General features: G+C 30.3%; 1 protein-coding gene across 2 annotated transcripts in view; it reads right to left on the bottom strand.

Annotated features, from left to right (window-relative positions):
* The window catches only part of Nha1 (Na[+]/H[+] hydrogen antiporter 1), a 59,983-nt gene that overhangs the window by 11,867 nt on the left and 30,124 nt on the right, over positions 1-17,992 (bottom strand). The window contains exons 1-3 of one of the 2 annotated variants that reach the window (XM_065499711.1): positions 14,329-14,485; positions 13,744-14,040; positions 4,890-4,998 (exon numbers count right to left, since the gene is read on the bottom strand). In XM_065499711.1, the coding sequence (XP_065355783.1) occupies positions 4,890-4,998; positions 13,744-14,040; positions 14,329-14,337 (415 nt within the window). In that variant the 5' untranslated portion in view covers positions 14,338-14,485. Of the gene's footprint in view, positions 1-4,889; positions 4,999-13,743; positions 14,041-14,328; positions 14,486-17,992 lie in introns of those variants that run through there. The other variant, XM_065499712.1, reaches the window with a different exon arrangement.

Genomic DNA, 17,992 nt, shown 5'->3' on the forward strand with positions numbered 1-17,992 from the left:
AATGGCATCGATAGGAATTTCAAACGTATAAAACATTTCGATGATGTCTCTCACATTTTGTTTTATTTAAATTTAAATATAGGAAGAGCTTAACGATAGACCTTTAAGTTGCTGATATGTGTCCCACATACAAGATAAGAAGAAAGTATTCCTTTTACATTATATCAAGAAAGACGCTCATAGGTTGGACGTCTATCCTAGATCCCAATAATGACAAACATACTGGCTCCAAACTGTAAGGGAAATTTACTTCGTTTACTTATTTTAAAGTTAAACATTTCTTGAACTTGATTACTACATAGAATTACAAATCATAGGTGGATAAACAGCATAACCTATGGATCAATTTAACATTTCTGATGTAACAACTGTAAACCTAACTCCTCTTCCATTAACATTCCCTGCTTTTTTGGTGCAATAAAAAATGCCTGGTTAATTATATTTTGAATAATGACCCATTTGGTATTAAAAAAAACATCTGTATAATTTAGTTAATCTTTCAATATTTTTTTATTTTGTTTGATATTTATAAAATGATTGATGGATTTCAAACTATACAGTTATAAAACAATTCATTTTGTACCATCCATAAATAAAAAAAACTCATACACAAAACAAGCCATAAAAAAACTCCAAAAATTATTTATAAGTTTATGATTACTGGTACTAAACCATATAATAGCTGTAGACTTTTGAAAAAATCTGTCATATGGACTAAATGATTTAATGCCGCATACAAACATATTTCATTTTCATTAAACACATGGCAAAATTAGTCGTAAAAATAAATCAATTACCCACAAATAATTCATAGATTATCCACGACTAACCAACTACCTACCTATACAATGTATAGAGCTACACTTAATATTTTGTTGGTTTAATCAACAAATAAATAATATCTTACAATTTAAATTGCCTCAAATAAAGTTAATAGATTGTAAATTATTGTGCTTACGTGTTGGGCTTGTTTGTTCACTAAATCACATGTCAGTCAGTCAGTCAGTAAGTCTCTAATACGACAGATTTCTATTAGAAGTATTTTAACCGAAAATAAATAAAATAAAACCACACGCCACAACAATAACATAAAACCTAAATAATCTTCAAGTATCATAAATTATATTTAAAAAATAAATGTTGTAAAAATAAGGGAAAAAGAAGAACTCCTTGTACTGGGTAGTGTTGGTTACAAGCATTAAATCATTTCAGGGTCATGAGGGCAGTCAGTATAGTAGGACAACAAATTCTCAAAGCAAAGGAAATATCACTAAATTGCCCTAAAAGTGCCCCGTTATATAAAGTTTTAGAATTCTAGTACTTTTATTAGGAGGTTGTGGGTTCAATTCCTGCCACAGTCTTTGGTCCGCATCATTAAATCACATCAGGGTCCTGAGAAAAGGCAAAAATAAAAAATTCCTTGGGAAAAAGCTATATTTTTTAATAAGAACGAATGTAAAATCAATAAATTGTCCCCAATAAATTCATCCTTTTGTGATGCAGTTTTTGTATCCTAGTCTTTCCAGGTTCTATTCGAATAGAGGATTCGATGAGATAAACGCTGCGGCTCTCGGTCGGCTAACGACTTATTATGGGAAAATCAAGACTGCGGGTGCAATCCTAGGAGATAAACTCGTCGGCTCTATGGTTTTTAGTAAAGGCTACCTAATGAATACAATCCGGCAAGATAAATGCTTCGGTTCTCAGTCGGCAAATATAGCTATGGATGCAATCCGAGGGCATAAATTCTTCAGCTCTCGTTGGCTAACTACAACATATTGGCTATGACTAGCTAATGAATACAATCCGACAAGATAAATGATTCGGCTCTCGTCGGCTAACTATGGATTTTGGCAACGGTATTATTATGAAGTAAGAATTTGATACTTGGGAGCAAAGTATAACTATATCGGTACTTTGAATCTTGCTTATCTTGTTCAGAGTCTTTGGTCCGTATCACTTTAACGGGCTTATTTTCTTCCTTAAGCTGGGTTTCCGCATACACCGTAATCGGCGCCGATAACGAAAAATTAAACTGAAAAACGTTGGTGTTCGTCATCGTCTCGTTTCTGAATTGTTTTCGTTTCAGTTGGGTGCGTTGCGGCATAAAACAGAAACGAAATTATTTTTTGGATGTCGCACATTAAATAGAATTTTATTATTTTTTGACAAAATCTATTATTTTTTTCTCTTCCAATAAAGAAAATTTATTTTTTTTATTCATTTTGATTTTCTTTAAATTTGAAAGAGAAAAATACAACCTACTTGAAGTTGTTTTCGTTCCGGCCCCAAATGACAGGTTTTTCGTTACTGATCGGTGCCGTTTCGTTCCCGATTTTCGTTGCTGATTTTTGAAACGACGGTTCAACTGTATGGAATTTCGTTTTTGGGAGATTACGGTGTATGCGGAACCCCAGCTTTACTCTGTTCGTTTATAATTTGAAATTGTAACATTTAAATAAATAAAAATAATTTCCTCCTCCAATTCCCTGACTTGTCTACGCCCTTATTTGTATGGCCTTATTGAAACGTTTTATTTGTAAAAATTTTGAGCGCTATAAAATTCGAGCGTCTTAATTTGTAGACGGTACAAAATTTATGGATTTATTTCTGCTATTAAATAAGGTGTTTATAAATTATCTGCCTTTTAAATGGTTTATTTTGTAAATTTGTCTACAGACACGGCGTTTATTAAATTTCATTTGGGCGTGACACAAAATATTGTCGCAATTGAAATTTTACAACGTTTTCTTTTCAAAAAGCACAATAGGTTTTTTCTTTGTAAATAAAATTTGTTTATGATGTTAAAGTACAATAAATAATATTACTTAGTCAGTGGTACGCACAACATTTGTTGAGAGTACCCCTGGCACACCGAATGAATGTGAGAAATGGAGAGAAATAAGAAAGTATTGTTGATCAAGTTCGACTTTAAGGTACCCAGCACCAGTTACTTTATAAAACAGTTAAAATAAGGCCTACAATTTTTCTCCGTCATGTAAAAAGTAATTGCTAAAAATTTTAGCAAAATCTGATAACGTTGAGAGATTGCACATTTTATTTGAAGTTTCGAGTTTTGTATATTTTGCAAAAAAATTAAATCTTGAATAAAAAATCCAATTAAACATAATATTTCATTTGCCCATTTAAATATAAAAAATATAGAAATTTTATAATATCGTTAACGCAATAGCTTCATACTAAAAATATAATAAAAATTCATGCCTATTTCAAATCCAAATTTTTATACCCACCACCACAAATATAGGGCCTATATTCAGTTTGTCATTCCGTTTATAACATATCGAACTATTGGTCATCTAACCAAAACAGTATATATACTGGGTCCTTATAAAAATTTTCCGTCTGTCTGTTTTTGCCATAATATGAATTGAGTTTTTAATAAATAGCTAAGCTATTTTGAAAATGGCAAGAATCGGTCTTTGATTTCTCCGGGCCCACATACAAATGTCTTTCCGAAATATGCCTCTGTGGTACATAAATACCTATATAATAGCGGTATCTACGCAAAATGAAGCAAACAGCTATTCTATGTATCGGTCCATATTTGACCTTAGTCTGCATATAAATACCACTTCCGAAAATCACTTAAATACGCATAAATCTCTTACAAATATAAATAAATATAAACATAAATTTACATAAAAATCTAATAATTTAAATTAGCCAAATTCTAGGGGGAGTAGGTCCGCTTAAATGAGCCAAGTTTTACTTCTCACGCTTTTGCATTAAATTGTGTATAAGGATCATATAACAATTGTATATAGTCCCGAGCATTTGAAAATGGTTTTCCTGTCGTATTTCTAAATCAGGCCTTTATTTTAATAATGTGTATAAAAATCACTTAGGGACTAATTCAGCAACACGACCGGAAAATATTTTTCAAATTATTGTATTAAAAACACTGAAAATTATTTTTCCGTCGTGATTCTGAATCAGACCCTTAGCCATAGAGAACATAGAGCGGGAACTCGAAAAAAACTCAAACAAAAAAATTACTCAAAAAAGTTACACATACGAGTGTTGTTTTTGTTTTCACATAGTTTTGTTTACTAATACATTCCCACCACTTAGGTTTTTGACAACTGAGTTAGGTCTTTGACATGAGAGTTTCCGCTCTATGTGTTTTCTCTATGCCCTTAGCTTTCAAATAATTTTAGACGGTTTTTTTTATACAAAATTTAAAAGTTGTTTTCGTTTTGTGTTTCTGAATCAAGGGGTTACATAGAGAAATATACATAGAGCGGAAACTAGAAAAAAACTCAAATAAAAAAATTACTTAAAATTATACATTCTCACCATTTAGGTTTTTGACAGGAGAGTGGGTTAGACTTTAAAATACATTTACCCCTAATTCAGAAACAATTTTACAAATTTTCTATGAAAAATACTCAAAATTTGTTTTGAAAATTGAGTGATTTTCATAAAAAATTTTAAAATAAATTTGCTGTTTGCGTTTCAGAATCTGAATACGACGATATTTGGGATATATTGAGTGCCATTATTGATGATTTTATTATATCTAATGCAACTATTTGGTCGTTGAATTCAATTAAAATATCTATAAGTAAGTACAGTAAGTACAATAAGTACTCGTAATTTGATCGAATAAGGATTATTTTATTTGAAATTTTCTCTCATAAAGAAGAAAAGGCCAAATTCTGGAGCCCCTAACACTTAATATGGAACAAACTTCTACTTTCATTTCGCAATGCAATCATGGAGGCTGACGCAGATTACCCGAAATTCCTGTCACTTAGTGTATATTAATAATTGAAAAATATAGTGGTCATGGGTTCATAAATGGCTTTAGCTTTTTCAATCGTTTTATAAAAAAATATTAATTGTAATCTGTATTTTTAACTTACCATAACTGCATTGTGAACCATGATCTGATTCATTATCATGACCTACGGCATTTATTAAAATACTTTTTCGTCTAACTGGACCAATTTCCGTGTGTGAATGGACTGAGGTCTGCAAAGAAATGTAAGCAACAAAAAATTAATTAAAACAAGTAAGAAAGTATAGTCGGTCAAGCCCTACCATATAATACCCTACATCAAGAGGAACAGTTTTCTTTTAAAATTAGAAGACATGCCTTCTTTATATATGAAACTTTTTTGTGTTGAATTTTATTTGAATATTAGAGTATCCAAAACCGAAACCGGTTTTTTAATTTTTGTAAACTCGACCGGTTTCGGTTTTCTTTAACATTTTGGTTTTTTTAAAACCCGGTTTTTGTAAGACTGTTAACCGGTTTTAATGAAATATATTTTCAAAAGCTCATTAAAACATATTTTTGGAAAACTTTGATACAATTTTTAAAAATATTGATTTATTTTATAGAAAATTGTAGTATTTGACAATATTTCGTAAAATATTTAAAATAATTGCCTTAAGAATTCAAAAATTTGAAATTGGCGTATTTTTTATTTATCTATCTATCTATATATATAAAATACAAAAAATGTTTCTACCTATGTCCGTTATAGACTCTGAGACTATCCAACCGATTAGCTACAAACTGGTATCATTGGAAAGGAAATTTTCTGAATATGGGTTTGGACACCTAAAATACTACATTAGGTCCATTCGGTGATTTCGTAAAGATTTTTGAATTTTCTCATACAAACATTTTTCATCTATATATATAAAAATGGATGTATGTTCCGAATGAACTCAAAAACAGCTGGACCGATTTTAATGAAATTTTCAGGGAATCTTCAGAATAGCCTAGCGGGTAACACTCTAAAGTCAGATTTTTGATTTTCGTTGTGTGGGCGGATGGTGTGGCAAAATCAAATGTTTACATTATACCGCTAATGCCATCTATATATATAAAAAACCGCTCCACCGATTTTGATGAAATTTTCAGGGAATCTTCAGAATAGCCCAGCGGGTAGCACTGTATAGTCAGATTTTTAATATTCGATCTGTGGGCGGAGGGGCGTGTAAAAATCCAATTTTTACATTATACCGCTAATGCTATATATTTCATAAAAATGGATGTGTGTACTCAAAATGGCTGGAACGATTTTGATAACATTTTCACGGAATCTTCTTGTATAGTCAGATTTTTGATTTTCGGTCTGTGATAAATTTTGTTTACTCTTGCATATTAGGTGCTTGAATAAGAAATTTCCATATGAAATCTACTTTTAATCAAAAAATTATGATGTTAACAAGCTCGATGACCAAATACAATTGAAAGTGTCTGGCGAAACAATATAATACAAATCGATTGACTCAGTAATGAACGAAAAACAAGTCGTCAATTGTCCTACTTAATTTTTGAATTCATTGGAACCAGCCGAAATGCCACCACATGTATTAACATTGAAGGTTAGATTACCGACTTTTACCGACACTGTATATTAAAATCGAGATGCAATATAAAACAGATGTATTCTAAAGGCCAGCAACGCGGACCGGGTTCAGCTAGTATTGAATAAAAAACAAGTAAGAGTGCTATATTCGGCTGTGCCGAATCTTATATACCCTTCACCAAATTATACTTACAAATTTTAAATATTTTTAGGTAAATAAAATTAAATTTTTTTTCCATTTGTTTTTTTCATTTTTTGGAAAAAAAATTTTTTCGATTGTTATTTAAAATTTTTCAAAATTTTTTTTTTTAAATTTTTAATTTTTTTTTAAATTTTAAAAATTTTTTTTATGTTTTTTAATTTTTTTTTTGTGACCCATTGTAGGTCCAACTTACTATGGTCTTATATACGTCGTTGCAAATGTCTTTGAAATATCTATCATTAGAAATCCATATTGTCTATATTAATGTCTTAGTAATCCAGATATAGGTCAAAAATCGAGGTTGTCTTGGTTTTTCCTCATATCTCAGCCATTTGTGGACCGATTTTGCTGATTTTAAATAGCAAACTTCTCGAAAGCATGTCTGACAGAATTATTGAAGATTTGGATCCCGAAGATATCTGGGGTCTTCAGAAAATTGATTTCAACAGACAGACAGACGGACATGGCTTAATCGACTCCGCTATCTACAAGGATCCAGAATATATATACTTTATAGGGTCGGAAATGAAAAATGTAGAAATTACAAACGGAATGACAAACTTATACATACCCTTCTCACGAAGGTGAAGGGTATAATTAATATAAACCGGTTATTCGCTTTTTTGAAGACAAAAACCAAAACCAGATAATCGGTTTTTTTAAAAGATAAAAATCAAAACCGGTTTTTTCAAAAACACACCTTTTCGTTTAAAACGGAAACCGTTTTTTTGGACACTCTAAAATCTATACTCGTTAAAATGATTATCGACAGTGGGTCTTATATGGGAGCTATGACTAATTATGGACCGATCGTTACAAAATTTGGTGAAATGACTTTTGTATATATACTTATTTGTGTTAAACTTATTTGTGTTAAATCTTATTGGAATTCCAACATTTTTAAGAGATTTATGCTGTTTAAAGTGATTCTCGAATGTGGGCCTTTATGGGAGCTATGACTAATTATGGACCGATCATCACAAAATTTGGTGGTGAGAGTTAGGCTTATATAAAATCTAAATAAGATATTTATGAGAGCTTAACTATTTTCAGATAGGGCAATCGTATGGGGGTTAGGAGAAATAATGGACCGATACTAACCAAATTCAATAGGCTCCATCCTCGGCATAATAGGAAAGCTTGTACAAAATTTTGTCGAATTATCTTTGAAATTGCGATCTGTAGTTTGATTACAAGGTTTACATGGACGGACAGACGGACGGATATTGCTTAATCTGGTCAGATTGGTATACTAAAAACAGTATTTCCCCACTATGGTGGTTTAGGGTATAAATACCGTTTAATAATTTAAGAATGAGACCAGAAATTTGATTATAAAATCGTGCAGAACCTCACAATTAGCCATATTGGGGAACGACTAGATTGTACAAAATAAATTACATTTTAAAGTACGTGGACTTCCAATAGACATTGGAAATGAGGCCTATTATGAAGTCATTGACAAGTCGTACTTTATCAAAAGTAGTAAACTTTAAGAAGACTATGCTGAAAATTAATTTAAGGTATATTCTAAAGAAAATCCATTAAACTTTTGAAATAAAAGGATTAAATAAAAATTTAATACTTCTTTGCATGAATATTTATCATAATTCCCATAAATTTACTACAATTTTATTAGTTTATATGATGTGAACAATGCAACTTATTACCTAGTGTTAAATTAAATGTTGAAAACATTGTAATTTTAATAAAATTATTACATTACACAACTAACAAACTAATTTGTTTATGTTGTGACAACAAAATAAATCAAATACTTGCAGCAAAATTTAGATTTTTGCTTTAAAAAAACTTGGCCAGAGCAGAACGTGTAAGTAATAAAAATACAATTAAATTAAATGAAAATTTCAACTAAAAACATTAGCAACAAAGTTAAAATAAACTTAACTATGTGCATAATAATAAAAATGGGTAATAAAAGCATTAATATTAAAATTCATACAGTTATAAACATAAATGCATTATAAAATAATTTGAATTTGATTTGAAAAAGCAAGTGAAACACAAAAAACTAAAACTAAAAATTGTTTATTAAATTTGATTATCTAAAAATATGCAGTCTATTAGAGAGTTACAAAATTATAGTTATTTAATTAAATGCATAATAAATTAAATTACAATATTATTTTTTTCGCTTTTTTTTCATATTTGTTGGAATAGGTTTTCATTATTTAGATATCAATTATTAAACAAAAAATAACTTGCTGTTTTACAATTGTGTTAAGGGCTTAAACACGATTATTTTGTTGATATTTTTTATTATTGTGCCAGTATTATTAATAAAAACAACACAACATTTTATAATAAATATTTAGCAAAAGTGTTAAAATCACACTCTCGTAGTTGACCACAAATGAAATGTTCGTACTTGTAAGTAGATATTTAAACAATGTTTACAGCTTACAGGTGGCCGGTTACATATTGCGTGTTTAGTATTCGAATAGTTGAATGTGGTAACTTTTAATATTTGTACTAAATTTTTACAAAATCACACTCCTTTAGAGGATTTGTAAGATTTTTGAAGGTAAATAAGGTGCTTCGAGTTGTAGAAAATTTAAAGACTTCTATTTGAATATGAGATGTACACAACCAGAGTGTTTAACTGTATTTTCTATAGAAAGTCTTTGGGTATTATATGTATAATAGTATTTTCTACAGAAAATCTTGTGCATAACAGTATTTTCTATAGAAAATCTAGTGTATAACAGTATTTTCTATAGAAAATCTTGTGTATAACAGTATTTTCTATAGAAAATCTTGTGTATAACAGTATTTTCTATAGAAAATCTTGTGTATAACAGTATTTTCTATAGAAAATCTTGTGTATAACAGTATTTTCTATAGAAAATCTTGTGTATAACAGTATTTTCTATAGAAAATATTGTGTATAACAGTATTTTCTATAGAAAATCTTGTGTACAACAGTATTTTCTATAGAAAATCTTGTGTATAACAGTATTTTCTATAGAAAATCTTGTGTATAACAGTATTTTCTATAGAAAATCTTGTGTATAACAGTATTTTCTATAGAAAATCTTGTGTATAACAGTATTTTCTATAGAAAATCTTGTGTATAACAGTATTTTCTATAGAAAATCTTGTGTATAACAGTATTTTCTATAGAAAATCTTGTGTATAACAGTATTTTCTATAGAAAATCTTGTGTATAACAGTATTTTCTATAGAAAATCTTGTGTATAACAGTATTTTCTATAGAAAATCTTGTGTATAACAGCATTTTCTATAGAAAATCTTGTGTATAACAGTATTTTCTATAGAAAATATTGTGTATAACAGTATTTTCTATAGAAAATATTGTGTATAACAGTATTTTCTATAGAAAATCTTGTGTACAACAGTATTTTCTATAGAAAATCTTGTGTATAACAGTATTTTCTATAGAAAATCTTGTGTATAACAGTATTTTCTATAGAAAATCTTGTGTATAACAGTATTTTCTATAGAAAATCTTGTGTATAACAGTATTTTCTATAGAAAATCTTGTGTATAACAGTATTTTCTATAGAAAATCTTGTGTATAACAGTATTTTCTATAGAAAATATTGTGTATAACAGTATTTTCTATAGAAAATCTTGTGTATAACAGTATTTTTATAGAAAATCTTGAGTAAAACAGTATTTTCTATAGAAAATCTTGTGTATAACAGTATTTTCTATAGAAAATCTTGTGTATAACAGTATTTTTATAGAAAATCTTGTGTATAACAGTATTTTTATAGAAAATCTTGTGTGTTACAGTATTTTTATAGTATTTTCTATACAAAATCTTAAGTTATAGAAAATCTTGAGTAAAACAGTATTTACTACAGAAAACCTTGTGTATAACAGTATAAAAAATGTGTAAGCTTCGTTAAATAGACTCATTTTAAGGTAAGTATTGTAATTTCGACAATAATGGGGAATACACTTTGTTTCACATGATGATGATACAGTGTCTGGGGATTTCCACATAATTTCTACACGAATCCTCCTATTTACTTTCTAGGAAATTGCGAGAAAGTAAGGAGGATTATAAATACTAAGAACCGAAGCCTTTTCATAGTATTTTGATAGCAACATGGCTCTCCGTGGAAATAAAGGGTCTTCCAATATGGACTTTAGAACTTTGACAGTTGATAGCGGCCATATTTTTGAAGCTACATCTATGGCTGTAATTTCCTAAATTGTTTTGCCAAATCATCATCACGAGCAACGTTCCGCGATCTTCGCCCATTTTACGCTGAGGCCAATTTCTGGTTGAATGTGTATGTCAACAAACAAAATTGTAGAATTTGGGACGATACAAATCCATATGAGATCCAAAAGCATCCAATTCATCCTGAAAAAGTCACTGTTTGGTGTGGATTATGGGCTGGGGGAGTCATCGGTCCATATTTTTATGAGAACTACATTGGCCTGAATTCGATGATATGGACACACAGCTCATTTCACATTGGACATTCTGCACAAGCGATTTGAGGGCATGATTATCACACGTGGATGGGAACTGGCCACCGAGATCGTGCGATTTGACCGCGTTAAACTTTTTCTTGTGGAGTATTATTAAGACCCAGTTCTATGCAGATATGAAACAAACCACTGCGGCCCTCAAAGCTGCATTCTAAGTTCCTTAAGAAACTTTATTTCTAGGAAGCAAAATAGCGATTTTTAAGCAAAAAAAATTGGACTCGTAGAAGATATTGCATTGAAATTTAGTTTGTATACTTTTCTTATTTGGAATGAAATCTATCATAAATAGTGTATCGGCCATAGTTTTCGCTGAACATTTAAGTAATCTGTTCCATCCAAACCCTCCACAACAAATAATTTTGTAGTTGCGGAGAAAACAGATTCTGAATTAATCAAAAAAATCTCCAGGTTATGATTTAATTACACCTTCCATGATTGGAAACCAGAGTATTGTTCAATGCAATTTTGTCTCTATGAGCTTTATTGGAATTATTGGAAATTCTCCTAAATTATAATGATACCGATACCAGGAAAGGATTTTGTCTAAACTATTTAAGCAAATAATCCAAGGAAACATTTTAACATTCTTAAATAGTCAAAACATTTTCCCAGATCATCAATTCGGATTCCGTGAGCATCACCGAACATTTGAGCAACTGTAACTGTAGAGAGACCAGAGTCTTATCTATCGGATCGCTTGTTTAGGATAAAGTGCGGCGATTATTCGACCAATGCAGGTGTTCCTCAGGGAAGTGTTCAAGAGCAACGTTTTCACTTAGAAGATGAAGTTGTCCACCAGTGACTCTAAGCAATGGGAACATCACACAGTCTAATTACGTTACTTATTCGGGATTCACTTATATAGACGCCTTACTTGGCGTCGGCACATAGAAGCCAAGCGGCTCCACATGAAACTAAAAGCTTCTAATTGACCGTCAATCAAAATTAAGAATTAACTGCAAAGTCATCCCTTATAACAAAGTTTTAAAGCAAATTTGGACATAAGGAATCCAATTATTGGAAACAGCTAGCAATACCAGTATAGATCTCATACAGAGGCCACAATCCAAAATTGTTACAGCCATGACGGGAGCTCATGGAACATCCCCAGGCACATCTAGCCTTTGATCATGAATAAATTTAGAAAAACTCAGGAACACGCTCGCAAGGCAACTTACAGTAACTTAAAACAGATCAAGGTTACGTAGAGCTGATGTACCACCCATCTGGGCCCTATTCCACAAAGAAATTATCAACTTTTCAATTTGCACTTATTAAATCTCATTTTTGGGAAAGTGTTTCTGTTCCTCAATATTCTTTGCAAATCTCACTTTGCTCTAAGAAAATTTGTGCAAAGTCTTTGCTCTTTTTGCAAAGTTTTTGGGCTCTCCTGCAAAGTGAGTGTGCAAAGTGTTCCACAAAGCATTTAATCATCTTTGCATTTCTGTCTTATCACTTTGCTTAGCTAAATAGAATGTGTTAAAATGAGCCGCAAAATAAAAATGGAAAAAAATTTATTCCAAATTTTTTTTTTTAATTTTCATTTAAAAATTTTTTTTTTAATTTTTTTTGTGACAAAATTTTATGGCTTTTTTAAAATTAATTTTTAAATTTTTTTCATTTAAAATTTTTTTTTGTTTAAAGTTTTGTAATCATGAAAAATTAATTCGGTCTCTATAATTTCTTGTTTCTTCACGTCTTAATTTTTTTTAAAGCTTCACTAGTTATAACGATATGAATTTGTAAAGCGATCGTTTAAAATTTTTTTTTTTAATTTATTAGTGAACAAAATTTTATCAACAAATGACTGAGATATAAGAAAAAAACCAGGACAACTCGATTTTTGACCTATTTCTGACCTACATATATATGGATTACTAAGTCATTAATATAGACAATATGGATATCTAATGATAGATATTTCAAAGACCTTTGCAACGACATATATAAGACCATAGTAAGTTGGACCTACAATGGGTCAAAATCGGAAAGAAATATTTTTAACCCGAATTTTTTTTTCACCAAAATTTTTTTTCGCTAAATATAAAAAAAAAATTTTAAATTTAAAAAAAACAATTCGAAAATTTTTTTTTTCCAAAAAATTAAAAGAACATTGAAAAAAAAATAAATTTTGTTTACCTAAAAATATTTAAAATTTTTATTCTGAAGTATAATTTGCCGAAGGGTATATAAGATTCGACACAGCCGAATGAATATAGCTCTCTTACTTGTATTTTTAAATTCATTAGTGAATAAAATGTTATGAAAAAAATTTTTTTGGTGAAAAAAAGTCGGTATATGACTTAGTAATCCAGATTTGTGTAGGTCAAAAACAGGTTAAAAAAACGAGGTTGTACTGATATATCTCAGACATTGACATATATATAATCTTTATAAACATACGTTAACTATTAGCAATAACTACGAGTATTTTTTCCCAAATTTTCATTTTAGACGGAGGGACAATCATCATTAATGAATACTTGGCTAAATTTTTTTCCCCTTAAGAGCTTCCCTCTTGGACCTATCGTAATTTCAACTAACAGGCGAACGAACATATTTAGATCGTTTTAAAATGTTATAAGGACTACGACTAATATTTTTTTGTGTTGGGTATAAAAATTATAAGACGCCAGAAAGGTATTACAGGGGAAGCCTCACGCCTCAAATATCCACTAGATTTATTTTCAGTTAACTCACCTGTGAAATTTTTCTTCTAGGATTTTGTTCAAACGCTGGATTATCATAACCGCCTACATGACGACCCTCAGCAGCAGGATCTGAAGCAATACTAACACGTCTCTTGGGTTGATTATCGATAACAATGCTATTTTTATAAGTGCCATTTGTGTTTAAATCACTGACGATGGGAAGGCCAGTGTTATTAACACTGGCTCCCCCACTACTGACACTGCCAACACCACCACCACCACCGCCGCCCGGTACTGTTGAACCATTTGGTACATTTTCCGAAATTTCATTCATATTTTTATGTTGCTGCAGGACATCAAATATGAAATGAAAAAATAAAATTTTATATTTTTTATTTAATATTAATATTTGTTAAACAAAAAACCAGCACAGAACTTGTCATAAACATAAATTTTAATTAAAATGTTTAATATTAAAATAAATAAATGACGAACGTTTAAATTGTTCTTCAATACAAAAAAGGTTTATGGTTTGTTTTGTTAATTTTTTTTTATATTTGTAATTTTAATAGGATTTGTTTTAATAATTTTATTATAATAAAAGCATTTTCACTTAATCTCTCACAACACTTACAATGTACATTTTATTTTATTTAAATTAATATTCTTTTTTATTTGAATTTTTTTTCTGTTTAAATTTATTTAAAGTAAAAAAATAAAAATTATTAATAATGATATTTTTTTTTTGTTGCTGAGGTTCCGTTATGTACGATTTCAATTCAATTCAATTTTATGACTAAATTGTAGCCACAATTTAACAGTGAAATAAATTCATTTAATTCCTCATTTATTTTTTTTTTCTTTCATTCACATCGATTGAGATCTGATCTGATTTGTTGATTTTTTAAATGTTTAATTCGTGTAAATTATATTTATTGTTATTTATTTTGTGTGTGATTGTTGTTGTTGTTCTTGTTTTAACAAAAAAAGGGAGAAAATTTATACAGACGAAATTTGCTAAAAATTAACACAAATATTTTGTTTTCAAAAACATATCTACAGATATATGGATGGACGGACGGACGGACATGCGGACGGACCTTTAAACAAATACTTAATTCTCGTTTATTGATTTGTATACCCTTCATTATGTGTGATAAGGTTATATATAAGTTTGTCATTCCATTTGTAATTTCAAAATTTTTCATTTGCGACCCCATAAAGTATATATTCTGGATCATTGTAGATAGCTGACTTGATATAGTCATGTCCGTCTGTATGTTGAAATCTACTTTCCGATGGCTCCAAATAACTTACATACATGATTCATATACTAATATATCCGCTATAGTCCCGGTTCAGTAGCTGTTTAAATTCAAGAAAATCGGCCCACAAATGGCTGAGATATAAAGAAAAAACCCCAACGACCTTGATTATTGACCTATTTTTTGTTTTTATATATATCTGGATTACTAAGTCATTAATATAGACAATATGGATATCTAATGATAGATATTTCAAAGTCCTTTCTAACGACGTATATAACTCCATAGTAATTCGGACCTACAATAATTCATAATTGGGAGAAAAAAAATTTTAAGCCAATTTTTTTTTCATCAAAAATTTTTTTGTCATAAATTTTTTCAACCATATTTTTTCCCCTAATAAAGTTTTATTTAGTAAAAAAAAATGTTTTCAATCTTTATCTTAAAGTATACTTTGTTATTCGGCACAGCCGAATATAGCTGTCTTACTTGTTACGACTTCAATTGGCTGTCTCTGTTGCTAAAAGTAGTAGACGCTGAGACGAAGTTGTATTTTTTCAACAAAGAACTATTAATTAGCATTAATTATGACATTAATTAGAATGTATCAGGGCTATAGTGTCACATTTTTCACAAAACTTTTAGTTGTGTTTTCTTTTTTACTCTTATTTGATGACAGTTTTGTATGAAGCTTTCAAAATGTTTTGAAAACACATGTTTGGGAAAAGAAAATTGCACTTGAAAAATATGGTGTTGAGTAGTAAAATTTCAAGGTTCCCAGACATTGAACTTTGGAAAACAAAACGTGTAAAAAGCCTGACAGCTGTTGCAGAAAATTTGGTTTAACTTTTCCTACCCTAAGTATGAATTTGTTAAATAGTATGTTTTAAGCTGTTATTACAAGGCATTTCAGTTGGAAGTTGTGCTTTGAATACACTCCCAGCAAAAACTGTCATTGCGTAAAAATGTTAAATTCTGTCATTTCACTATTTACGCAAGCAGTTGCTGTCTTTATTTATATATCACTAAAACAAATTACAAGTAATGACTTAAGTAATTCATTGATAGTTAGGTCTAACAGAAGCCGTTATCTGTAAAAACAAAATGTGAAAGTAAGCAGCTATATAATAGATAAACAAGAAAGAAAGTATAGTCGGTCAAGCCCGATCATATAATACCCGACTATATGAGCAAAAACTGATTTCTTTTAAAACTGTTCTTAGACTCTAACCCCCATTTTCTAAATCTCTGGTTATTTTTTATCGTGACGATAAACTGACAGTTCTCATACAAAAAAAAACTGTTAACTGGAGGCTTATCGTTACGAAAAACGATAACCAGATATTGAGAAAGAAAATGGGGGTAAGCCATTTTATTCTTCTTTATTTACTCATACGTTATTCGGATATTAGTGATTTTTTGTTATGTTAAAATGGTAAGACTTCGATTCTTAGCGATCTGTCCAGTCCATGATGTTTCTCTTCAGCCTCTACCACGTCTTCCTTTAATTTTTTCTTTAAGGATTCGTTATAAAATTTTGTATTTATTGTTTCTCAATATTTGTCCCAATTATGAAGTTTTCCGTTCTTTTTTTTGATAGGTAATACTGGTCATTTATCAGCAATCGCAATAATAAAATTTATACTTCGTATGGGAGGTGCCACGCCCATTTACATAATTATAGGTATATTGTGAATCTAACCCATCCAGGGACCCACTCAAAATTCCATAAAAATCGGACCAGCCGTTAAGGAGGAGTTACTAACACACGAACAGAAAAATTATATATATAAAGATGATATTGTTGTTAATAATTCCCAAATAGTTTATTTGAATTTTAATATAAGACATAGAATAACATGAACAAGGGGGCGTGAATCGAAGTCCCGATCTACTTATACTAAATTCTTACTTCGTATCAATACCGTAGTTAACGAGAACCGAAGCATTTATCTCGGCGGATTGTACTCTTTAGCTAGTATAGTCAATAAGTTGTAGTTAGCCGATGATAGTTGATTTATTTATATTCTCGGATTGCATCCATAGGCTGTGTTTACGAATAATTAGTCGTTAGCCGACCGTGAGCAGAAGCATTTATCTCGTCGGATTGTACTCATTAGCTATTATAGCCAATAAGTTATAGTTAGCCGGCGAGAGTTGAATAATTTATCTCCTCGGATTGCAACCATAGGCTGTATTTACAAACAAATATTCGCTAGCCGACCGAAAGCCGAAGCCTTTATATCGTCAGACTGTATTCATTAGCTGAAGAATTTATATCTTTGTATTGCATCCATAAGCCGTATTTACAAATAATTAGTCGTTAGCCGACCAGATCCGAAGTATTTATCTCGGCGGATTGTTCTCATTAGCTAGTCCTAACATATAGAGCCAATTAATTCATCACATTTAATTGCATCCGTTACATTTACTTTATAAAAATAAGGCGTTAGCCTACCGAGAGCCGAACATACTCTAAAGATCCAAGGCAGCTCTGTGGTAAATATTTCAAAGGAAGCAGATTCAGACCCTGTGTGAATCCTCTTGAGATGGCAATTTGGTCAGATTCTTTTCCACAGGCAGCGTATTTCTTTTTCATGTATTCCAATAGAGGTTAGAATTTCCAATAGTTTGTTATGTTTGACAAAACACATGAAAACATCTTTCTGGACATCTCGACAGTTCTGAATTAATATTTGAACACAGAATAATCCATACATTCTCTGAATCGAAATTGCGATTCTCCAATAGCAAATTCGCGTTCGGTGTAAATCCTTTTGTGAATAATTAGTCTGTATTCATTGCACTTATTTGTATTACTTTTCTTTGGTATGGCGATGAATGTTGATTTTAGCCAATCTTCTTGATAAAGACCCATGACGTACATATATATGATTGAATATTTTGACTAGAAGTTGTACTTTATTGCTGTCTATTAGCCTCAAAACTTCAGAGGGGACTTCGTCTGGACCTGTTGCTTCTTTATCTTTTAAGGATTTGATAGCATATTCCAGTTCGTATCTTGTTATTGGT

This window comes from Calliphora vicina, chromosome 2 (genome assembly GCF_958450345.1).
Source record: "Calliphora vicina chromosome 2, idCalVici1.1, whole genome shotgun sequence".
NCBI classification, from domain to species: Eukaryota; Metazoa; Arthropoda; class Insecta; order Diptera; family Calliphoridae; genus Calliphora; species Calliphora vicina.